At 39.2% G+C, this 25,887-nt stretch overlaps 1 protein-coding gene across 6 annotated transcripts in view; it reads right to left on the reverse strand.

Annotated features, from left to right (window-relative positions):
• Positions 1-18,940, reverse strand: part of DMTF1 (cyclin D binding myb like transcription factor 1) — a 58,828-nt gene extending 39,888 nt beyond the window's left edge. For 2 of the 6 annotated variants that reach the window (XM_066240524.1, XM_066240520.1), the window contains exons 1-3: positions 18,802-18,940; positions 3,341-3,453; positions 1,735-1,851 (exon numbers count right to left, since the gene is read on the reverse strand). In XM_066240524.1, the coding sequence (XP_066096621.1) occupies positions 1,735-1,843 (109 nt within the window). In that variant the 5' untranslated portion in view covers positions 1,844-1,851; positions 3,341-3,453; positions 18,802-18,940. Of the gene's footprint in view, positions 1-1,734; positions 1,852-3,340; positions 3,454-18,416; positions 18,734-18,801 lie in introns of those variants that run through there. The other 4 variants (XM_066240523.1, XM_066240522.1, XM_066240521.1 and 1 more) reach the window with 4 other exon arrangements.
• Positions 18,941-25,887: the final 6,947 nt, after the last annotated feature.

Here is a 25,887-nt window from a genome sequence, read left to right on the forward strand (position 1 = left end):
TGAATCTGGTTGGAAAACCCCCCTTAGTATTTCCTGGAGTGGGGGCTTTCTGTTGATAAATTCTCTCATCTTTTCTGTATTTGTGAATGTTTTTATATCTCCTTCATACCTGAAGGATAGCTTTGATGGGTATAGTATTCATGGCTGAAAGTTCCTCTCTTTCAGGGCTTTAAATATTGGGGTCCACTCTCTTCTAGCTTGTAGAGTTTCTGCTGAGAAATCTGATGATAATCTAATAGGCCTTCCTTTATATGTTGTACTCTTCTTTTCCCTGGCTGCCTTGAGAATTTTTTCTTTGTCATTGGTTTGTGTCATCTTTATTATGATGTGCCTTGGAGTGGGTTTGTTGGGGTTAAGAAAACTTGGTGTTCTGTTTGCTTCTTGAAGTTGAGGCTTTAGTTCCTTCCACAGGCTTGGGAAGTTCTCATCTATTATTTGTTTGAGTATATTCTCCATTCCATTTTCTTTCTCTTCTCCCTCTGATATACCTATTATTCTTATGTTATTCTTTCTGATGGAGTCAGACAATTCCTGTAGGGCTTTCTCATTTTTTATTATTTTTGAGTCTCTTTCTTCTTCTCTCTGTTGTGCCTCAAGTTGTTTGTCTTCTATTTCACTAATCCTATCTTCAATCTGGGCTGTTCTGTTAGCTAAGCTTGTTACCTCGTTTTTCAGCTCTTGAATTGAGTTTTTCATTTCTGTTTGATTTGTTTTTATAATTTCAATTTCCTTGGTAATATATTCTTTGTGTTCATTGAGTTGTTTTCTGATCTCCCTATATTGCCTTTCTGTGTTTTCTTGTATATCTCTGAGTATTTTTAAGATTTCTATTTTAAATTCTCTGTCATTTAGCTCCAAGGCTTCCAATATGTTAAGTCTTTTCTCCATAGATTTTTCCACATCTATTTGTGTTACCTCTCTTTCTTTTGTATCCATAATATTCGATTTCCTCTTTCTTATCGGCATCTGAGGGTGGTCTTATTGATAGCACGCAGGCGCACTCCCTCGCGGCTTGAATGAGCGTCGCTGCGGTAGCTTCCTCCACACCCTCGTCTCTCAGATTCAAGTGATAACAGTCCTTTTGCTTTCAGTTTGTGTGGAACTCCGGAATGCTCCGAGGATAAATTTTTCTGTTTCTAGTTGATAAATTTGTTGTGATTTAGGGGAGAGCTGTCGGACGCGCTTCTCACGGCGCCATTTCCGTCCCTCTACATTTTCTGATGCACTACATATACTGTTGAGGAACTGTATCATAGTTAATCCAATATCACCTTAGAATACTCAACAGATGTTACTTATAAATAGCTACTCATATGAGATTAAAATTTATGGTAAATTTAAATATACCAAAGTATATTTTTAAAAATATAGAAATAAAAATATAAATTAAGATTAATTCATGAGCCCTGGCCAGAAAGCTCAGTTTGTTAGAGTGTACTCTCGATATGCCAAGATTGCAGGTTCAATCCCTGGTCAAGGCACATGTAAGAATCAACCAATAAATAGGTGGAACAACAAATCAATGTTTCTGTTTCTCTCTCTCTCTACCCCTTCCTCTCTCTAAAATAAATTAAAAAAAAAAATCCATTTAAAGATTAATTTATGATCCTAAGAGATAACTTCCTTTTCTATAGTCCTAGCCTAAGCTGTCTATCTGGATAATAGAGATCAAAGGTGACATAAAAATCAAGAAATCCAAAATTATTCACAGTTCTGTTTGCCAAGTTTTCCTACCATTCTGAGGGCAGTGAAGAATGAGGTTCCCGTCTGTGTCCCGAGTCAAAGTTACCGAATTCACAGTCTCTACTGTCACTGTGTCAGAATCTTCTTCAACTGTGCTCATACTCAAATCTGTACAAGAACAGATTTCAGATTAGGTTTTAAAAATTATTTACAGGCCCTGGCTGTTGGCTCAGTGGTAGTGCATCAGCCTGGCGTGCAGGAGTCCCAGGTTCGATTCCCAGCCAGGGCACACAGGAGAAGCGCCCATCTGCTTCTCCACCCCTCCCCCTCTCCTTTCTCTCTGTCTCTCTCTTCCCCTCCTACAGCCAAGGCTTCACTGGAGCAAAGTTTGCCCGGGCACTGAGGATGGCTCTGTGGCCTCTGCCTTGGGCGCTAGAATGGCTCTGATTGCGGCAGAGAGAAGCCCTAAGATGGGCAGAGCATCGCCCCCTGGTGGGCGTGCCGGGTAGATCCCAGTCGGGCGCATGCAGGAGTCTGTCTGACTGCCTCCCAGTTTCCAACTTCGGAAAAATACCAAAAAAAAAAAAAAAAAAATTATTTACAAACATGAACATAAAGTATCCTTCTAATTTCCCCCACCTCCCCTAGCAAAACCCCACAATTTTCATCTGCCTACAATGGTCTTTAATATGATATTGCAATAACTGTTCAGGTTTCAAACAGTTTTTTAAAAGTTTATACCCATTATTTAGAATTAGATATACATATAATAATCTATAAGAATTGTCTGCTAAGATAAGCTAAAAACCTATAGCAGTCACTCTTTGAAGATTTGTTTTTACCACACAATGAAAGTTGTCATGTCAGCACGTCTCACCACTTTTTAGTTATTGTTCATTGGCAGCTTTGTGATATATTTAAATGTTTAACTACTGATTATTTAGAAGATTCATCAAAACTTTTATCTTAATCTAAGAATTACTTCTCTCTACAAGTATCTAAACTCTGATATTATCTGACAAGTACAAATACTAAATAATTCCTCTTAAAGTTTTTTTTTTTAAACAAGTGCATATATCCATCACTGACAAAATTGCTTTTCTAATAAAGATGGAGCTAGGCCTTCTTTTTGTTTAAACTGCCATTTTACACATATAATATTTTCCTTATGTTCAGACAGACTGAATATTCAGTCTTAGAATATAGTAGTAATGACTGGCAGTGGGAATTTTGTTGAATTATAATCAATGGCCTGGTTAAGTCTTCAAGCTTACCTTATAATGTTCAATGCTGCCTCAACACTCAGTTTGGTCTTGTCCACATACTTTTTACCAATTACCATAATAATACAGAGGACATAAGCCTTGATGTGTATTAATCACTCATTATTTATTAGATTACTATACACAAGATATTAGTGTTTATTTATACAAAGCATTTTCCCTAGGTAGAAAAACTTAGAATATACTTAAATTTGCATGAAGATCCAATAATTCACAAAAGTTTTAATATACAAATTACTGTTTTACAAAGACATCATTCATTTTATAATGATAAAGATGTATTCTCAAATTAAAGATAAATGGAAATCATGATCTAGTTATAATTAAAATTTGCAAATCATGAGGTGATGTCCTTGGAACAAAGGCAGGCTTACCTAGAAAACAGATGGAACAGCTATATCCCTTCCCACAGAAGCAAGTCTCCTTTCCTGAGCCGCCAGCATCACTTTCATGTTATCCAGATTGTTTCTCCCCCATGCTCCTACTGCTGCAAAGAAAACGCATTACACAATAAGGCTCATAAGTACACGTGTGTTAGCAGTATGCTGATGACACTCTGCACTGTGCTGTGTCAACTAGAACAGTAACAAAACCAGAATTCTTAGGTAGACTTTTAGGAAATCAGCCTCTAAAAGTATTCCCAGTGAAAGGCAGAAATGATGAGATCCCAAGACCTGCTAAGTTAATTCAAAAGCTGTTTCTCAATCCACTGTCTCTCATCAGGCTGCCAAATATTCTTGGAAAAAAATGGTCAATGAACTATATAGACCTAGGTACATGTAATATGACCCACAGTGTACATCAGCCATAAATATTATCAGTATCTTTTCTTTATAATTAACACTGGGGAACATCTGAGCTCCTACTCCTGGCAGGTCATCCATTTGGCTTAAATAAACTCTCACAAAAAGTTTTTTAAAAAATTAACAATGCTCTTTACATAATCAGGTGGTAGCACAGTGGATAGAGTGTTGGACTGGGATGCGGAGGACCCGGGTTCAAGACGCCGAGGTCTCCAGCTTGAGCACAGGCTCATCTGGTTTGAGCAAAGCTCACCAGCTTGGACCCAAGGTTGCTAGCTTAAGCAAGGGGTCACTTGCTCTGCTGGAGTCCCCCGATCAAAGCATATATGAGAAAATAATCAATGAACAACTAAAGTGCTGCAACGAAGAACTGCTGATTCTCATCTCTCTCCCTTCCTGTCTGTCCCTATCTGTCCCTCTCATTGACCCTCTCTGTCTCTGTCACACACAAAACAAAACAAAACATCGTGGCCCTGGCTGGTTGGCTCAGTGGTAGAGCGTCGGCCTGGCGTGTGGTAGTCCCAGGTTCAATTCCGAGTCAGGGCACAGAGGAGAAGCGCCCATCTGCTTCTCCACCCCTCCCTCCCCATCTCTCTTTTCCCCTCCTCTCTTTTCCCCTCCTGCAGCCAAGGCTCATTGGAGCAAAGATGGCCTGGGCGCTGAGGATGGCTCCATGGCCTCTGCCTCAGGCGCTAAAATGGCTACAATTGCAGAGGAGCAATGGCCCAGAGGGGTCGAGCATCGCCCCTGGAGGGCATGCTGGGTGGATCCCGGTCAAGCGCATGCAGGAGTCTGTCCATCTGCTTCCCCCCACCCCCCACTTCTCCCTTAGGAAAAATACAAAAAAAAAATTATATATATATATCTTGTATCTGTGAACACCCTGCCTGGGGGGGGGGCGGGAATAATCAGGCTAGAAAAGGTAAATTACCAGCAAACTTCTGAATGCAATGTGAAACTTACAAAAGCTGAAATAATTGTTTAAAGATTTCTTTCCATAGGCTCTCATCTTTATCCCAAAGGCTCAACCAAAAGTTCAAAAGCACAGTAGGAGTTAAGGTTCAAAGGGTTTTTTTCCCAGCCAAAACTAAGAATTAAAATTCCAATTTTTGCAGTATTCTAGTAACTCCTCTCCAGGAAGGTTATATTTGAGAACTGCTGTGCATAGTAAGTCTGCAGTGATGAGGTACAGATCTTGCTAGAGAAACCTTCAGTCAGCTATTGTATCTCATGTTATTTCTGAATCCACTAACATTTTTTAAAAGCTTATTTGCATTATCTACTGCAGAAAATGGAGAAATGTTAAAAATAAAAATAACCTATAAACTTCCCAAAACCAGAGTTCACTGTCTTTGGTGTGTGGGTGTGAGACACTATAGTTAATAAGCAATTTTATATCCTAATTTTTAGAGTTCATTCACATTGAAAAGTGTGAAGGAAACCAATATAGTTATTTCACTGAAGTTTTCTGTATTTAAAACTTATACTACATAAAAAATGTGTCATATTATTATACAATCTACTGTCCAGAAAGGTTGCACAAATTTACATCTCAACTACTAAGATGTAAACTCAACAAACAAACAAAAAAAACAGCACAATTACTTGTTTGATAGATGCAAAATAGTTACTGGGTTAGCATTTAATGAATGTCATCTTGGGACCCAAGTTAAACTAAAACTTTGAGGAAAAAATAAAAGTGCATTAGAGAAGACACGGTGAGAAAGTAGTACAAGGAACAAGTATGAAATAGCTGGATGAAAGAACTGTAGTTACTCCTGCTGTCCAAAAGTTGAGGGTTCCTAAAGAACCTTTAGTAATCTGAAATGTAAAAGCAAAAAAGCAAATACCATTAATTTACATGAAAAAATTTTGAGCATTCCCTGACCCCAAAATACCCTACCAAATAAATACAGGTATACACTGTTTTATTGTGCTTCAGAAATACTGCCTTTTTCTTAACAACTGAAGGTTTGTGGTGCCAGAATCAAGCAATTTGATTGGTGCCATTTTTTCCAACAATATCTGCTCATTTCATGTCTATGTCACATTTTGGTAATTCTTGCATATTTCAACCCTTTTCATTATTATATTTGTTATGGTGATCTGTAATCAGTGATCTCTGATGTTACTACTGTAATTGTTTTGAGGTACCATCAAATGCACTCATCTACGAGAGCAAATAATAAATGTGGGTTCTGACTGCTCCACCAACTGGCCATTCCACCTCTCCATGGGTCTCCCTAATCCAAGACACTACAATATTGAAATGAAGCCAATTAATAACCCTACAATGGCTTCCAAGTGTTCAAATGAAAGAAGAGTTGCATGTTTCCCATTTTAAATCAAAATCCAGTAACGGTTTAACTTAGTGAGGATGGCATGTTGAATGCCAAGATAGGCCCCTTGTACCAAAGTTAGCCAAGTTGGGAATGTAATGAAAAGTTCTTAAAGGAAATTAAGAGTGCTACTCCAGTCTGACTAGGCGGTGGCACAGTGGATAGAGCGTCGGACTGAGTCGCAGAGGAATCAGGTTCAAGACCCCAAGGTTGCTGACTCAAGCAAGGGGTCACTCGGTCTGCTGTAGCCTCCCCTCCCGCCAAGGCACATATGAGAAAGCAATCAATGAACAACTAAGGTGCCACAGCGAAGAATTGATGCTTCTCATCTCTTTCCCTTCCTGTCTCTTTGTCCCTATCTGTCCCTCTCTGACTCTGTTACAAAAAACAACCAACCAAAAAAAAAAAAAAAAGAGTGCTACTCCAGTGAACACATGAACTTTAGGAAGGCGAAGTATCTTTATTGCTGGTATGGAGAAGTTTTACTGGTCTTAATAAAAGATCCAGCCACAGCACTGTCTTAAGCCAAAAAATCCAGAGCAAGGCCCTAATTCTTCAATTCTACAAAGGCTAAGACAGTTGAGGAAGCCGCAGCAGAAGAAAAGTCTGAAGATAGCAGAAGTTGGTTCACAAGGTTTAAGGAAAGAAGCCATTTCCATAAAAGTGTGAGGTGACGCAGCAGTGCTGGTGTAGAAGCTGCAGCAAGTTATGTAGAAGTTCTAGCTAAGATCATTAATGAAGGTGGCTATACTAAACTATTTATTTTCAATGTAGATGAAACAGCCTTAAGTTAGAAGATGCCATCTAGGACTTTCATAGCTATAAAGAAGTTGATGCTTGGCTTCAAAGAACAGGCTGACTCTCTTGTTAGGGACTACTGCTGGTGGCTTTAAGTTGAAGCCAGTGCTCACCATTCTGAAAATCCTAGAGCCTGTAGGAATTATGCTCAATATACTTTACTCTATAAATGGAACAAAAAAGCCTAGAAGACAACACATCAGTTTACAGCATAGTATGTTAAATATTTTGAGTCCACTGTTGAGACCTATTGCCCAAGAAAGATTCCTTTCAAAATATGTACTGCTCACTGACAATGCACCTGGTCATTCAAGAGCTCTGAGGGAGATATATTATGAGACTGATGCAAATTTTGCATGCCTACTAACAATAATACAGCATCCATTCTGCACCTCAGGGATCAAAGAGAATTTTTACATTCATGTTTTATTAAGACATACAATTTGTAAGACTATAGCTGCAATAGATTGTAACTCCTCTGATGGATCTGAGCAGTCAGCTGGCAATCTCCTGGAAAGGATTCACCATTCTAGATGCCATTAATACTTGTGACTCATGGGAAGTAAAAATATCAAATTAACAAAAGATTAGAAAAAGTTGATTCTGAACCTCATGGATGAATTTGAAGAGTTCAAGACTTCAGTGGAGAATGGGAGAACATATTTGCCAATGATACATCTGATAAGATACCCAAAATTTATGAAGAATTTACACAATTCAAAACCAAGAAATCCAATTAAAAAATGGGCAAAGACCCTAAACAGACACTTCTCCAGAGTACAGATGGCCAATTTACATATGAAAAGATTCTCAACATCACTAATCATCCAAGTAATGCAAATTAAAACCACAATGATATTGTCACAAACCTGTCCGATTGGCTATCATCAATAAGGGTGTGAAGAAAAGGGAGCTCTTGTGCACCACTGGTGGGAATGCAGACTGATGCATCTTACTGTGGAACAGAGTGTGGGATATTCCTCAAAAAATTAAAAATGGAACTTCCTTATCACCCTGTGATTCCACTTCTGAGATCCAAAGAAACCCAAAACACTAATTTAAAAGGATATAAGCACCCTATGTTTATTGCAGTGTTCTTTACAACAGCCAAGATAATGGCAGGGATACAAGTACCCATAAACAGTGAAAGATGTGGTAACACATTTATACAATGAAATGTTACTCAACAATAAAAAAGACCAAAATCTTACCATTTTCAACAGCATGAATGGACTTAGAGGGTATTATGCTAAGTGAAATAAGCCTGTCAGAAAAAGGTAATACTACATGATTTCATATATATGTGGAATCTAAAGAACAATATAAACCAACAAGCAAAACAGAAACAGACTCACAGAATAGACTGATGGTTGCCACAGGGCAGGGGGACTGAAGGATTGGGTGGAAAAGATGAAGGGATTGAGAAGTACAGATTGGTATTTACAAAACAGTCATGGAAATGTAAAATACAGAACAGGAATATAGCCAATAGCTTAATAACTAACTATGTATGATGCCAGGTGGTACTGGAAATATCAAGGGGATCACCTTGTAAAGTACGTGATTGTCTAACCACTATGCTGTACACCTGAAACTAATACAAATAATTAAATGTAAACTGTAACTGAAAAATTTAAAAAGACTTTGTAGGAGGAAGTAACTGCCAATGTGGGAGAAAAGACAATGGAATTAGCATATGTGACTACACATGAACCTACATATTTGACTGAATTGCTGCATCTCAAGGTAAAATTTGAATGGATGAGGAGTTGCTTATGATTAAAAGTGGTTTTCTGAAATGGAATCTACTGGTGAAGATTGTTAAAATGCACGAAAGGATTTAGAATATTATATAAACCTAGTTGATAAAGCAGCAGTGGCAGAGTGCACAGGAACTGACATACTCCAGTTATGAAAGTCCTACTGTGGGCAAACTGTTACCAATAGCATCACATGCTACAAAGAAAGTGTTTGCATGAATCAATCAAATGTGGCAAATTCCATTCCTGTCTTAAGAAATTATTGGACCCTGGCTGGTTGGCTCAGTGGTAGATTCTTGGCTAGCATGTGGATGTCTCAAGTTGGCCCCGGGCACTGAGGATGGCTCCATGGCCTCCGCCTCAGGTGCTAAAATATGGCTCCGGTTGCAACAGAGCAAGGGCCACAGATAAGCAAAGCATTGTCCCCTAGTGGGCTTGCCAGATGGATCCTGGTCTGGGTGCATGCGGGAGCCTGTCTCTGCCTCCCCTCCTCTCACTAAATTAAAAAAAAAAAAGAAAAAAAATTGTTGGCCTTGGCAGGTTGGCTCAGCAGTAGTGTTGCCCCAGCATGTGAAGTCCCAGGTTCATTTCCCGGTAAAGGTACACAGGAGAAGTGACCATCTGCTTCTCTACCTCTCCAGTTCTCCCTTTGCTCTCTGACTTTCCCTGTTCTACAGCCATGGCTTGGTTGGAGCAAGTTGGCTATGGGCACTGAGGATGGCTCCATGTCCTTACCTCAGTTGCTAAAATAGCTCTGTTGCTTTGCAATAGAGCAATCTCCAGATAGGCAGATCCTGGTAGAGGTGCTAGGAGTCTGCCTCCCCACCTCTTACTTAATAAAAAAAATTGCCACAGCTACCCCAACCTTCAGCAACCACTATGATCAGTCAGCAGCCAGCAACATAAGACCATCCACAACAAGCCAAAAGATAACTTGTTGAAGGCTTGAATGATGGTTAATATTTTTTAGCAATAAAGTATTTATGGTGCATAATTATTTTGGACATGATGCTATTGCACACTTAATAGACTACAGTATAGTAAAATGTAACTTTTATATGCACTGGGGTAAGTCCAGTTTTATGTTGAGCATAACAGCCTGACAAGCTCTTGGGCTTTTCTAACATTTTAGGACACATCTTGCTAACAAATGCACAAAATTAATTGAGATAACACACAGATGTCCCCACAGTTTAAAGCTATAGCAGCTTGATGATGAGATGTCACATTGCCTAAATAGCTAGATGAAGAGACATCACTGCAAGTATGTGACTGCAAGCCAGCCAACTGATTAATACCAAGTCCTTAAGACAGAACCTGATTTGACAGGAGAGGAGGCTGAACAGACTACTATATAAATCTGGGGACAGTGTTGACAGGATTTTCTGAATTCAGAGCAGAGCTATCTCCAGAGGATTCTTAGGCTTTTGGCTTATACAGGTGAGTGAGTTTTGGGACACGTACAAATATATTTCATTAAATATTGTTACTATTAGTATTAAAGATATGAGGCATCCAAACTAAGATGTCAGGTTGATAGTTGGAAGCTGGAATTCAACAGGCATTAATTAGATCAACAAATGAGAATTAATGGCATCTAAATTGTTTTTGAAGATAAGCTTAGAGAGGTTAGAAAAAGCCTCGATTCCAGTTCTGGAGCACTTTGTAACAAACAGGTGGAAGTCAAATGGTATATAAACAAGCAAAGAAGACTGCAAGGATCAGCCTGTAGTACAGGGGTCAGAAACCTATGGCTTGCAAGCCAGATGTGGCTCTTTTGATGGCTGCATCTGGCTCGCAGACAAATTTTTAATTAAAAAAAAAAAAGTTAAAAACAAAACATTCTTATGTATTACAATCCATTCATTTCCTACCGCTCATGTTCATGGTTGTGGATGGCTGGAGCCAATCACAGCTGTCCTCCAGGACACCACCAAATTTTTATTGGATAATGCGTAAAGTACACGGGTCATTGTATGGCTCTCACAGAATTACATTTTAAAATATGTGGTGTTCATGGCTCTCTCAGCCAAAAAGGTTCCCGACCCCTACTGTAGTATAAGATGAAAGCTAACAGGTATTAACTAAGAGGCACAAACATGTCTTTCAAGGAGCATCAAGTAGTCTTCTGTGCTAAGGACTACTTAGGATATATATGATAGAGAAGTGACTATCTGATGTGGCAATACTGAGAACATTTAGGACCTTAATGTAAATAGTTTCAGCATAGTGGGGCCAGAAGCCCTACTGGACAGAGAAACTGGAAGTAGGAAAGGCAATACAAACAGGTATTTTTATGAGAATACTAGCTACTGTAAGGGTCAAGACAGATGTTATTTAGAAGAGCACATCGGTATTCTGATAGAACTATTAGAGTGACTGAGAAATGTTAGTGAATAAACTGAGTTAAGATACAAAGTTTTGTATTTTAGTGCCTTGTATTCTAATTCATTATACATGGGAACTATGCTGATCTTATGGACCAGTTCCCCATTTGATTTATCTGGGAAATATGTCAGGAAGATTTCCAATTCTACCATCAATTTTTTTTGTCCTCTTTGGGACAAATAAGTAAATACACTCAGCCCATTTAGGTCTTCCCTTCTTTCTCTGTAATGAGTTATAGTTATACCACATGCACTATTTTTACACTAACTAGAAATAAAAGAGAAAAAAATTAACCATTTTAACTGGTGAAATGGTACTTTGGAAATGTTTCCATCATTTGGTAGTTATATTAAACAGAAACAATGCCCTAATAAAAGCAAGGAGATACTTGAAATATGATGTAAAACATTTATAATGGAGTACTTATCATAAATGAGAAATGCAATTTTCACTTACAGAGTCCAATGAGCAAGACGACACAATTTAATGCAAAACAAGAAGAACTTTTGGCAATGTTAACAGAATTAAAGAAATGAATCCTTCACCCTACTCCATTCGTGTTGATGTCAAGCTTTTATTTGGAGGATTATTTTAGACTGTATCTCCATCTACATGAATTGTTCTAATTTTCTAGGCAATTAAGTGACAAATATCTACTAAAAACTAAAACCAAGAAAAGTGAAGTGTTGTTTCTTCCTAGTTTTGGGGCTAGTTCTGTAGATAAATTTGTATCAGTTGCCAAGCACAGTACTAGTACAAGGGTAGATTCTATCAGCGAAGATCATGAGAAGCACGGGAACTCTTGCAAACCCTCGATGCTTTGAATTGATTCTACATTGAAAGATGTGATGAGACTACATGTTGTGAAAAACGTTCATTACTATAAGATCCTTTTATAAGGGGAAATCAAGCAAGTTACAGTACATACACCAGAATTTTATTGAATGGATTGAGAATTGAGACCCACTAGCTAAGAGGCAAAGTTTCTGGCATAGTTCAACTAATGACAGTAAGGACACATATTGTTTCATATGAAGTTATAGAATATCCCCTAATTTTTGGTGAGATTTCATTTTCAGATGTCTTTTTTCAGAAAATTACTCATATTCCTCTTTAACATTTTGGTGATGATCTCCCAAGTCTTTTATCCATGTATTAACCTATTTTTATTTTTACAATAACAAGATCTTAATGTCACACCTTTTGTAACATTTTTTGCACTTAACTATCTAACCGTTAACCTATTACAAACATTTTTGAGGTCTTGCTATTTTAAACTCCATACTGACCATCATCATACCTATCACTGTGTATAACTAATACTGTAGGAAATGTTTGGGTTTTTTTTTCATTTTTCTGAAGCTGGAAACAGGGAGAGACAGTCAGACTCCCGCATGCGCCCGACCGGGATCCACCCGGCACGCCCACCATGGGGCGACGCTCTGCCCACCAGGGGGCAATGCTCTGCCCATCCTGGGGGTCACCATGTTGTGACCAGAGCCACTCTAGCGCCTGAGGCAGAGGCCACAGAGCCATCCCCAGCGCCCGGGCCATCCCCGCTCCAATGGAGCCTTGGCTGCAGGAGGGGAAGAGATAGAGAGGAAAGCGCGGCGGAGGGGTGGAGAAGCAAATGGGCGCTTCTCCTGTGTGCCCTGGCCGGAATCGAACCTGGGTCCTCCGCACGCTAGGCCGACGAGGAAATGTTTGGTTTTTTAAAATTATTTTTATTTATTTTATTTTTTTACAGAGGCAGAGTCAGAGTGAGGGACAGACAGACAGGAATGGAGAGATGAGAAGCATCAATCATTAGTTTTTCGTTGCGCATTGTGACACCTTAGCTGTTCATTGATTGCTTTCTCATGTGTGCCTTGACCATAGGCCTTCAGCAGACTGAGTAACCCCTTGCTTGAGCCAGCGACCTTGGGTCCAAGCTGGTGAATTTTTGCTCAAACCAGATGGGCCCACGCTCAAGCTGGTGACCTCGAGGTCTTGAACCTGGGTCTTCCGCATCCCAGTCTGATGCTCTATCCACTGCGCCACCGCCTGGTCAGGCTGTAGGAAATGTTTATAAGAGGAGTTCCTTAGTAATGTATAATAAAGAATCTAAAAAATGTGTTTTAAGGTATTTTATTTTGAAGAATTAAACTCTTTGCTAAACAGAAAGTTTTAGTGTCAGAGAATAGATAACAAATTCCTACATCCAGGGTTACATAGAGGGTTGTCAAAAACAAAACAAAACAAAACAAAACAAACAAAGCCACAAAATAAATCTTGAATATTTATTTTATTCAAGACAGGAATGCGAAACACGTCATACTTGAAGGCTTTGAACTATGATCCCAGGCCCCAGGGATTTGCTCTTCTGTATACTTTGTGAAGTTTGAGAAGCAGAGCTATAAATGGACATAAAGCAAACTGAATTAAAGTACCTAACTAATGTTTATTACGGCTTGGTTTTAGGACAGTAAAAATAGGACTGTATGCCATAAAAAGTCAATAAAGATGTTAATGGAGTTTATTACAATAAACCTTAATAGCTTAAGATGTTGAGTTAAATTATCAATGATTGAAAACAGTATCATTAAACAGAACTACTTGGTAGTATAAGGTGAAGCATTTTAATCTGGTTTGACAGTAAGTTTACTAAAAACCCAAAATGTTATTTGTCACCCAGTGTATGATTTAAGAGCTTATGTGTACCAGCTACATTTAAGATTTCATCCACTCAAAACTAAGCACTTTATAAAAAAAGCATCAGATTTTTAAAGGAAATGCATCAAATTATCTCTATAGTCCTTTAATTAACACTAAAGTTGACTTTTAAGTGCATTTTCCTCAACAGACACTAAAATATTCATAGACAGCACATAAACCTAATAAACATTTATTTTGCTACATACCATGAAGGTAAATACAGATTACCTTTGACAACTTGGTGCTTAGAAGAATGGCCAGATAACACAACACTGTACATAACCAAAATGATGGATGAAAAAAGAAGAGAAAAAACCTTTCAAACAAAACAAAAAAATCCCCAAATCATCAAAAAGGCCTATTCAGTGTACTTTTTCCTAACTACTCCTTTCTGGTACCCAACCACAGAATGGGATATCTGTCCACAAACTTAAAAACAAACAAACACCAGACTTGGTAAACAGGTTCTTTCATTTAAATTTATTGTTTACCTTTACGAAATCAAAGCAAAAACAAAACCTATTTGTGATTTCTATTACAAGAATTCTTGCACTGGCCAGATAGCTCTGTTGGTTATAGTATTGTTCCAAAGTGCAGAGATTGCCAGTTCAATCCCTGGTGAGGGCACATACAGGAATAGATTGATGTTCCTGTCTCTCCCTTCCTCTCTCTTATTATTATTTTTTTTGGTTTTACTTATTCATTTTTAGAGAGGAGAGAGAGAAACAGAAACAGAGAGAGAGAAGGGGGGAGGAGCAGGAAGCATCAACTCCCATATGTGCCTTGACCAGGCAAGCCCAGGGTTTTGAACCGGTGACCTCAGCTTTCCAGGTCGATGCTTTCTCCCTTCTTCACTCTAAAATCAATAAAGAAACATTAAGCCTGACCAGGCGGTGGCGCAGTGAATAGAGCGTTGGACTAGGATGTGGAGGACCCAGGTTCCAAGCCCTGAGGTCACCAGCTTGAGCGCAGACTCATCTGGTTTGAGCAGAGCTCACCAGCTTGGACCCAAGGTCACTGGCTTGAGCAAGGGGTCACTCACTCTGCTGTAGCCCCCCGGTCAAGGCATATATGAAAAAGCAATCAATAAACAACTAAGGTGCCACAACAAAGAATTGATGCTTCTCATCTCTCTCCCTTCCAGTCTGTCTGTCCCTCTCTGTCTCTGTCACCCAAAAAAACAGCCTGGCCTATGGTGGCACAGTGGACAAAGTGTTGACCTGGAACACTGAGGTCACAACTTGAAACCCTGGGCTTGCCTGGTCAAGGCACATATGACAAGCAATCAATGAACAACTAAAGTGAAGCAACTATGAGCTGATACTTCTCCCTCTTCCCCCGCACTCTAGAATCAATAAAATCTTTTTAAAAAAAGAATTCTCTTCACAAAAGGAAAAGAAAAACATGTAAAAAGAAGAGATTATATAAAAGCAAAAAAAAAAAAAATGCCACATACATTTGATAACTGTATGTTTTAAAATAGTTACCACACTTAGCAATAGGTTCATCACTTTCTCAGATCACTTCCTATCATTTGAGGATGCAGAGCACTCAGAATAACTAGGGAATCCTCTCTTATGGATTTTTTCATGGAAAGTAAAGTGCTAAATGTGATGGTGATAAGAGAAAATTTTGTATTAAAAGAAAACTCCATTTGAAAAGGCAGGCTAACAGGCCCCAAAATTAAATAGGCAGCCTCTATATTCGATATTTAAAAAGTGGAGCTCTTCCTAAATTTTATTGCTGTTCTAAAGTTTTGATGTCTTTGCAACACCTACTTTCAAAACACTTCCCTACCCCCTTAATATTTTACCATGTATATGCCAGGCTTGAATCCCTAAGAATAAGGTCACTTGTTTCACATCATCTTACCTTCACAAGTGTTAACTTAAAGCCAATGTACTTACCGAAGCATGATAAAAGCAACTTTTCAAAATAGCAAGCTGTTAGGACAATTTATTATGACATTCATAAATGTCTATAGATCTTGGAGACAGACAAAAAGAATGGAAAGATAAGCATTATGTAGGGAAGGTAAGGACTAGTTTTGCTGTTCTTATTTCAATACTAATAAAATCTAACTAACCTTATAAATATTCTTATCTCTCATGCTGCCTAGAAGTGAAATGAGATAACCTTTCTCTATCTTAAAAAAAGAGTGAAAACTAAAAAAAAAATAAAAGGACTAAAGTAGATACCTATCTTATTTTGATAATTCTCTACCAGTAAACCATTTCCTAGCCATGTTCTCCTTTTAAAGCTCAAATGCTAACTCCATAACCTTTTTGATTGCTTCCCCTCAAAATACTTCTAAAACCTGAATACCCAAAGAATATTTATAAAGCATATATTTATTCATCTAATTGCTCAAAGTACAGACTTAAAGTTCTACGTAAATATGCAATGCCCAGTTACTTAGTGACTGATTAACTGTTGATGAAGTAAGGCAATAGTTTGGTTCCAACGATCTAGCTCAACTGCAATCAAAGCGATTCACACAGGACTAGATCAGACCCCAAAATCACATTTTTGGGGTGAGCCTATCAACTATAATAGTAAAAATATAGTTTGTTTGGTGGCAAATAAAAGCACTTACACTTAGTATGACTGACCAGGCGGTGGTGCAGTGGATGGAGCGTAGGACTGGGATGTGGAGGACCCAGGTTTGAGACTCCGAGGTCACCAACTTGAGCACAGGCTCATCTCGTTTGAGCAAAGCTCACCAGCTTGAACCCAAGATCGCTGGCTCGAGCAAGGGGTCACTCGGTCTGCTGAAGGACCACGGTCAAGGCACGTATGAGAAAGCAATCAATGAACAACTCAAGTTTCACCTCTCATCTCTCTCTCCGTTCCTGTCTGTCCCTATCTATCCCTCTCTGACTCTCTCTGTCCCTGTAAAAACAAAAAAAACAAAAAAATAAAAGCACTTAGTATATAGGAGTTAAAACAATGAGAGAAAATCATCACAAATCATAAAATGTACTTTTTCCCAAAAATGAAACAAGTAATGTCTTTTTCAGAAAGTTTTAAGCAATTCTTTGTCCCTTATGAATAGAGAGAAAAGTTTCTTCTCATGCCAGAGAGCCTATTTTTAATTTTTTAAAAAATTCTGACAATTTTTATGTTAAGAAATATACTTTTTGGCCCTGGCCGGTTGGCTCAGCGGTAGAGCGTCGGCCTAGCGTGCGGAGGACCCGGGTTTGATTCCCGGCCAGGGCACACAGGAGAAGCGCCCATTTGCTTCTCCACCCCTCCGCCTCACTTTCCTCTCTGTCTCTCTCTTCCCCTCCCGCAGACAAGGCTCCACTGGAGCAAAGATGGCCCGCGCGCTGGGGATGGCTCTGTGGCCTCTGCCTCAGGCGCTAGAGTGGCTCTGGTCGCAACAAGGCGACGCCCAGGATGGGCAGAGCATCGCCCCCTGGTGGGCAGAGCATCGCCCCTGGTGGGCGTGCCGGGTGGATCCCGGTCGGGCGCATGCGGGAGTCTGTCTGACTGTCTCTCCCTGTTTCCAGCTTCCGAAAAATGAAAAAAAAAAAAAAAAGAAATATACTTTTTTCCTAAATCTTAACTAAATTTCTAAATTTTAACCTAATATAATATATAAAACCTTATCACTATGCTAAGTTTTTGGTGTATTACAACCATAGTCTTTAAACATTAAAATGGTGGTCAATTACTCAAATTACTAAAAAATATAATACAAAATTATTTGAAATTTAAAACCAGCTCAAAAAAAGAATCTCAAGTAATGAAAAACTATGAAATCCCTTAACTGATAAACAGATTTTTATTTGTAAATCTTTCAACACAATGGAAGAACATTTTCTTACTTGGACTGGAGATTAAAAGCCCTAAGTGGTTCTCTGAAAAAATCAAAGGTATAATTGGCAAAAGATGAAAAAAATTCCAACTGGAAACACTTCTTCCCAAATGCTATTATTACTATAAGCTTAAAGCACTGATTACGAAGAAATTGATACAGAAGATACACTTTGTCGGATGTAGTAACGTGAAGCGTCGCCTGTCAGAAGGGAGGCACAAAACGATGAATCAAGTTAGAAAAAAAACGACACACTAAATCTGAATTTCCAAATTCAGTCAGGGAAAAGAAAAAGAGGCTTACATTTCACGGAACTGTCATCCACTCCTATCTATACCGAATATTTTAACTATAAAAACGCATGCTGTCATTCAAGTGCACTGAAAGACATCTGGCCACTTCTCTCACACACCGGAGGCCCAGCTAAAAGCCTTCTACGTCCCTGAAGAGACACTCGAAGTCTATTTGAAAGGACACAAGAGATTAAAAAATTCAAAAACTTCCTCAGAACTTGGCGGGGTTTAAGCATTCCTGTTCTCTGGTCGGTTCACACAGTCTTCTCGCAATCGAACCCGCGGTTCCTCCTCCTAAAGAGACCGGGACTGACAGACAGTCCGGCCGGCAACCCAGCTGCCCTGGCCGGGCCGGGCCGAGCGGCGCGAGACCGCGTCCACAAAGACGGGAGCAGACTCTGAGAGACAGACACACACACACACACACACACACACACGGGGTGGGTGGGGCGAGACCCACCTCTTCTTCAGTGAACCACAGAATAAAACGAAAAGGTAACGACGACAACAAAAATAAGGGAAAACCACCAAAGAAAGCGAGTATGGCGTCCTTACTCTCCGCATTCCCGGGCCCAATTCTCCACCGAAGCTCCCGGCCTACCCCACCCCCAGGGGTCCCGGCGCCATTTAGCTCTTCCGAAGCCGCCGCCATTTTCCGCCCCCGCTGGATCGCTGCTGCGCTTCGGCGGCTGCTCGTTCCCTGCTCTGTAGCCCCAGCCACCGCCACAGGCCCGGCCCCGAGAGGGTGGCCCTGGCCTGAGCGTGCGGGGACGGCAGCTTCAGCGTCACGAAGGCCCAGCTCCGACCCCGCCCGCGGTGCCCGGGGGCCGGCAGCTTGCGCTTGCCGACGGAGCGGGCGGGCAGCAAGGTGGCCGGACAGGATCCACTGGGCGGAGCGGCCCTGGCGGCAGTTGGGACCTGAAGGTTCCATCGCACTTACTTCCTGTTTTGGGTCCGGGCACTTTGGAAGAACCAGGATGAAGGCTTCAAAAAATACCAGGATGGAGGAAGCAGCCACGGGCAAGAGTGGTTGCAGCTGGAGCAAGCGAGCGAGACGAGCCACCGGAAACGGCGCTACGGCCACGCCCCGCCCCTCAGCCCCCGCACACTCCCCCTCCCGCTGTCCTCTACCGGGAGGCGGCCCTGAACGCCAGGCGGCACGTCACTTCCGGCCAAGTTGCAACGCGAGAAAGGATCCAAGTTTATAGGAGTTTCAGGCCAGGTTAATGTGGCGGTTATTGCGGTTGGCTGTTCTGTACCTTTCCTCCTGCTAGGAATTCTCGGTGCGGATTATCCCGCTGCTGCTGATATGATGGAGGCTTTTCTGTTTTTTCCGCAACTGTGGTTTTCTGGCTTTGGAGAAGTTTGGCCTCAGCACGAGGGCCGCGTTTTATAATTTCCCGGAGCTCGGAGTGAAGGGAGCTTAGGTGCAGAAGGCTTGAAAACGGGTCCTCAGTGCGGAAGAAAGGCTAGAATTGTATGTCCAGCCCTTCACACTTGGTGTGTTTTGCCCGAAGTGCTTCTTCAAGTCAGATGCTACCTCTTGGGCAGGTGATGCAATTCTCGGGGAAATGTATCCTGTCTGAGTGTAGAGAGATACTACTCTAGTTAGTGCACAGCTGTCTTACAGCACTGCTTTACTGCGCGGCTGACTTTTTAACTGGGGTTATCTTAGAGAAGACCAATTCTCGGGCCCCACTGCAGATCAGTCTTTTAGATTCTAAAATTTAGAAGCTTCGTGAGACCTTGGCAAAGATTTTTTTTAGAGTTCCAAGGGTTTGAAAATCGGTTGATTGAGTGATCTGAACCCTGTTAACAGCTCTGATGATTCTTACCTCATTTTACTTGTTTATAAAACTAGATTCTTGTATTCTGCTTTTCTTTATCAACTAAGATTAAAGGAGTTTAGAAGTTAGACTTCATTAATATAATTGCATCCAATAATTATGTAGACTCAGTTCATTGTCACAATGGGAATGTAATCACTATCTTTTGGAAAAGTCAACTGAAGGCTATCTAGAACGTGAGTGTACATCAGAATTCAGCTTAAGTAACTAATGAGGTTAATACTTAGTGATTTAGTTTCCTCGTGTTATTTTAACTTTTTTTTTTGAAATGGTTTTATGCAACCCTGGTTTCCTTTGAGTACCAAAGGTAATTGAAAGACTTTGTGGAAGTGACAATTCATTAAAGATACGTTGGGATGTGGAGGAGCAAACTACATCCTGAGATAAAGTTAGATAAATATTTGTTTAGATTTTAAGCCAAGTGTACATAGTTTTCACCAGAGCCCCCATTACCATGCTATTCTTTGGGATAACTTTCTCACTCGTAAATGCTGCATTTTGCGAAAAAAGCATAGAGAACAATGAGATAGCATTACACACCTATTAGAATGTCTAAAATTCAAAACACTGACAACACTAAGTGCTGGTGAGTATGTGGAACAGAAAGGCTCCTTCATTGGTAGTGATAATGCAAAATGCTACAGCCACTTTGGAAGATTGACAGTTTCTTATAAAATTAAACATGTTCTTCCCATGTAGTCCAGCAATCACACTCCTTGCTATTTACCCAAATGAGCTGAAATCTTATGTCCATGTAAGTTTTTATAGCAACTTTATTCATAATTACCTAAACTTTGAAGCAACCAAGATGTGCTTTAGTAGGTAAATGGATACATTGTGGTACATTTATACAATGGAACAGTATTCAATGCTTAACAAAAAAACCCAAAAAAACTATCAAGTCATGAAAGGGCATGGAGGAACTTTAAATGCATATTGTTAAGTGAAAGAAGTCAATCTGAAAAAAATTGCCTACAGTATCATTCCAACTGTATGACATTCTGGGAAGGGCAAAACTATGGAGATAGTAAAAAGATCAGTTGTTGCCAGGGTGAGGGGTTGGACAGAGAGGAATAGATAGAATACAGTATTTTTAAGGCAGTGAGATGATTCTGTTTGATCTATAATGGTAGATACATGTCATTGTGTATTTATCAAAAACCCGTACGATGTACCATACCTATAATGAACCCTAATGTAAACTACGGACTTGGGTGTTAATGATGTGTCCATGTTGGTTCATCATTGTAACAAATGTACCACTCTGATGGGGAATGTTGATAATGGGGGAGGCTATGCTTATATAAGTCTGTTGGCGGTGGTGAGGGGTAGGTATATATAGAAAATATCTGTACCATCCTTTCAAATTTGTATTGAATCTTAAACTGCTCTTACAAAAATAATGTCTATTTTTTAAAAGAAGGAAAGTATGAAAGGGTTTAAATAGCCGACTGAACTTAGACAACACAAGCCAGCATTTTTTGAGAGCTCATGAGTCAACTAAATACTTTAAATGTATTAAACTCATTTAGTGTTTGCAGGTGCCAAATGCATAAGTACAGTTATTACTAAGGAACCCTATTTTAGACAGGAACCAAAAAGATGTGAAGGAATATGTCTAAGGGCATACAGCAAATAAGGGATAGGGTCAGAATGGAAGCCTCAGCTCTAGAGTCTGTGATCTGAACTATGCTTCTGGAGCTCACACTTTGGCAACAGTGTATATAATGAAAACAAAATACTATGTTACAACCAGTTCCAAGAGAAAACTGAAATGGAAGATGGCAATGTTTGACCAATTTTCAAAAATAAATGCCAGAAAGTGCATTTTATTGCATCTAACTTTCTTACCAATTTGTGGTACTTTCTGCATCCTATTGTGGTCCTGACATATATCATTCAATTTTAAAATGAGTACCTAAGTAATAATTAAGCAAAAGCATGAGGCAGGATAGTATGGAGCCAGACCTGAGTGTGAACTTTGGCTTCATTACTTAGTAGTGGGTGTGGTACTTCACCTCTCTAAAGCTTAATTTGCTTTTGAAAAATGGGATAGTAAAATTTATCTTCCAGAATAGTGAATTCAACATGCTTTGCACAGAGTCTGACATGTATTAAGCACTTAAAAATGGAAACTAATATATTCCTGACCCAGCAAAGCAATTAAGCTAGTCAAAGAGCACTTGCAATGAAATAATAACCACATTATTAACATTATAAGGAGGTGGTTCCTAATTAGCCACATTTTCATAAAGCATAACCGTATAGGATTCTTTTTATTATGGCATAAGAGGCTGATATCTAATATAGTCTGGCTGCCCATTCTCTTCTGCAAAAATCTTAGGTCAGCCTGCACTCTGCTGTTAATCTCCTCCCCCCCCCCCAAAGTTGACTGCATTCTCATAATTCTCCCTTTCTGGTGAGTTTCATAGCTACCTTTTCCCAAGGTCAGTTGGTATTTCCTAGTGGAGGACAAGTGTATTTTAACTTTAATACAAAATTTAAAGAGTAAATTCAACATCCCTATGACAAAAACTCAAAAAGTGGGTATAGAGGAAATGTACCTTAACATAAAGCTCATATATAATGAGCTTACAGCTAACATCATACTCAATGGTGAATAAAAGTTTTTTCTCTGAGATCAGGAACAAGACAAGGATGATCACTTTCACCACTTTTATTCACCATAGTATTGGAAGTGCTAGCCAGAGAGCAATTAGGCAAGAAAAAGAAATAAAAGGCATCCAAATTGGAAAGGAAGAAGTAAAACTGTCACTATATGTAGATGACATGAATGTGTGTATAAATATGTTTTTTTTTCCTAAAGACTCCATCAAAAAACTTAAAATTAATGAACAATTTCAACAATGTTACAGACTACAAAGTAAATGCACAAAAATCTGTTGCATTTCTATACACTAATAAAAACAGAGAAGAAAACCATTCCATTTAAAATTGTATTAAAAAGCATAAAAATGGCTGGGCCAATGGTTCAGTGGATACAGCATCGGCCCAGCGTATGTACATCTAGGTTCAATTTCTGGTCAGGTCACACAGGAGAAGCGACCATCTGCTCCCCCCCCCCCCCCCGCTCTCCCTCACCCTCACCCTCTCCCTCTCCCTCTTCTACTCCCTCTCCTCCCTCTCTTGCCTTCCCTCAGCCACTGTCTCTGTTGGTTAGAGCATTGCCTAGAGTGCTGGGGATAGCTCAGTTTGTTCAAGCGTGTCAACCTCAGGTGATAAAAATAGTGCAGTATTCGAGCATCAGATCCAGATGGGGTTGCCAGGTGCATCCTGCTCAGGGTGCATACAGGAATCTGCCTCGCTATCTCCCCTCCTCTCACCTAAAAAAAAAAAAAAGAAGCATGAAAATACCTAGGAATAAACTTAACCAAGCTGAGGAAAGAACTATATATTTAAAACTATAAGACAGTAATAAAAGAAATTGAAGAAAACATAAATGGAAGGATATTCTGCCTTTATGAATTACAAGAATTAATATTGTTAAAATGTTTATACTATCCAAATGATATACATATTCAATGTAATTCCTATAAAAATTCTAGTGGGATTTTTCATGGAAATAGAACAAACCCAAAACTTGTATGGAACCACAAAATATCTTAAATAGTTAAGGCAGAGAGTGGTTCTCAAAGTGTGCACCCTAGAAGATTTCCAGGTGCACCCTATGGTATTCCAGAGAAATGTGTGCCTGCTTGAGACCAAAAAAGCAACAGGGTTTTTGGAGATTAGATTTTTGGGGGACAGAGGTGTGGGGAATTGGCTGTAAACTGACAGTCTGCCCAACCCCCCACCTCACTTGCCTGATTATCTTGCAAAAGGCTGTTAAGCTGTGGTGCTGGATTGTTTACACTACCCTCCATGTTCCCAGGAAAGACTGGAGGCAAGTTTCTTCTATCCTTTGTTTGGTGTAAAGTTAAGATGATATGTATGGTGGGGGTTTTTTGCACTTGGTAAAATTCTTGGGTTGCCTTGGAAACATGATCAAAGATCTCATTGATTTGCTAATGGCCCACTTTGCCCATAAATAAAGCAAGATGCAGTTTTGGGCACACTTTGTTCTTGCCAGCAGCAATTACAGGGCCCTCCTGACCCCGTATTTTCTTAATTCTGCACCGTTCCCACTCAGGGCCTAGAATTACTAGCTGCTCTGGTTCACGGCCTGCCCAAATATAAAAATAAATATAGTTACTCTATTATACTATTTCATTATGGAAATACTGCTCTTTTTGTTAACACATTGTTATTATATTTATTTTTAACACATCATTATATTATTTTTAGATAAATAAACCCAAATGAAATGGATATATTTCTCAAAAAGAAGCATAATATTGAAGAATCCGATTCTGGAAGTGAGCAAAAGTTAAATTAAATAAAATAGGACTTGAAGCCTGACAGGTAGAATTTAATTTATAGCATTTCCTATCACTTAACACTGAACAATACGATTGGATTAGAAACCCATTCATGGGAGCTTCAAGTGATTTTGGTTTAACATTAACAAAAGAAGAAAAACTGGTAGCTATATCCACTGATCGTGGATTGATGATTAAACATAAGAAATTATCTCTTGTAGCCTTTTGGATTTTTATAAAAGAAGAATATGTGGCAATATCTAAAAAAACTTTGAACATTTTACTACAATTTTCAACATCCTATTTATGTGAATTAGGATTTTCTACCCTCAACACAATTAAGAATAAAAAGAGAGGAATTCTTCAATGTATTGATGAGGAAATGAGAATTTGCCTTTTAAATATATGCCCAAACATTGAAGACATCACTAGGAAACATCAGGCTCATATTTCTCATAAACACAAGAATGAAAAAACTTAACACATTTGTGCCAGGACTTGCCGAATTTACTAAATCTTACTAAGAATGTATCTATTAATATATATATAAAACTAGAAAGCCCAGCGGTCATACGAAATGACCGCTGTTCTAGATATTATAAATTGTAATTAAAATGATTTGTGCAAAGGTGTCTGCTAATTCAAACTGAATTACCCAGGGCAGGTGGCGAGGACGCCCCTTTGCTTAGTGCCCCACAGGGTTTCCCCCTTCTACTTGCTTAATTGCTTAAAGTAGAGTGCAATGAAGGAAACCACTGGTGGTACATTTCCTAAGAGCCAGCGCTAGCTCAATAAATAGAGGTGATTTAAATAATAAAATGTTAATTCACATGTCAAAGATTACTCTGTCGTTTTTTTGCATTTCTCTCCTGCCTTTGTTCAAGGGACTCATTTTGTCAAGACAGGCTTTTTTGTCTTGCATCTGAGGCAAGCCTTGTTTCTCTATGCTCATTAGTCTCATTTTGCCGAGAAAGACGCATTTGCTCTGCGACTGAAGCAAGCCTTGTCTTTCTCTGCTCAGTGGTTTCTTTTGGTCGAGAAAGCCATTTTTGTGCAGCTTTGGCTCCTTTTCTCTCCTCTTCAATGCTGTATTTTCTAGGAGGCATTCTTAAAAGAAATTACGTTAATTTCTTTTGCCAATGCAAACAAATGTTCACCTTCCCCCTGACACGCTCAATTTGCGTTCAGCCTTAAATTGTTTCAAAAGCAGATGATTGCCAATGCAAACAAATGTTCACCTTCCCCCTGACCCGCTCAATTTGCGTTCAGCCATGGCAACTTCACCCCATTGGCTAGTACAGTTATGCAAGCAACCAATAAGCTATCGGTGACAAACAGACACTTAAGCCGCATATAAAAAAGAAGATAACTTTTTTGTCATTTTTAAATTTTTTAACCCTTGTTTTTTACGAATTCTAAAAAGCATAACTCAAAAAATGTAACATAAAAATGTTTTTTAATGTTGGAACAAATTTAATTTTTGTCGTATTTATTTCATTTAATTACCATAAAAGCATCCTTGGACTTTATATTTTTTTATTTAATATTTGACTTAATTATTATAACATATTTCTCAGAAATTTGTATATAGTGCGCCTACAATTATTTGTAGGATTTTAAATGTGCCCTGACTTCAAAATGTTTAAGAACCACTGAGTTAAGACAATCTTTGGAAAAGTGAAAAAAGCTGTAGGCATCATGCTTCCTAATTCCAAACTATATTACAAAGCTATAATAATTCAGACAGTATGATATTTGCATAAAACTATACAGATAGATCTATGGAACAGAACAGAGCCC

Source organism: Saccopteryx bilineata, chromosome 7 (assembly GCF_036850765.1).
Source record: "Saccopteryx bilineata isolate mSacBil1 chromosome 7, mSacBil1_pri_phased_curated, whole genome shotgun sequence".
NCBI classification, from domain to species: domain Eukaryota; kingdom Metazoa; phylum Chordata; class Mammalia; order Chiroptera; family Emballonuridae; genus Saccopteryx; species Saccopteryx bilineata.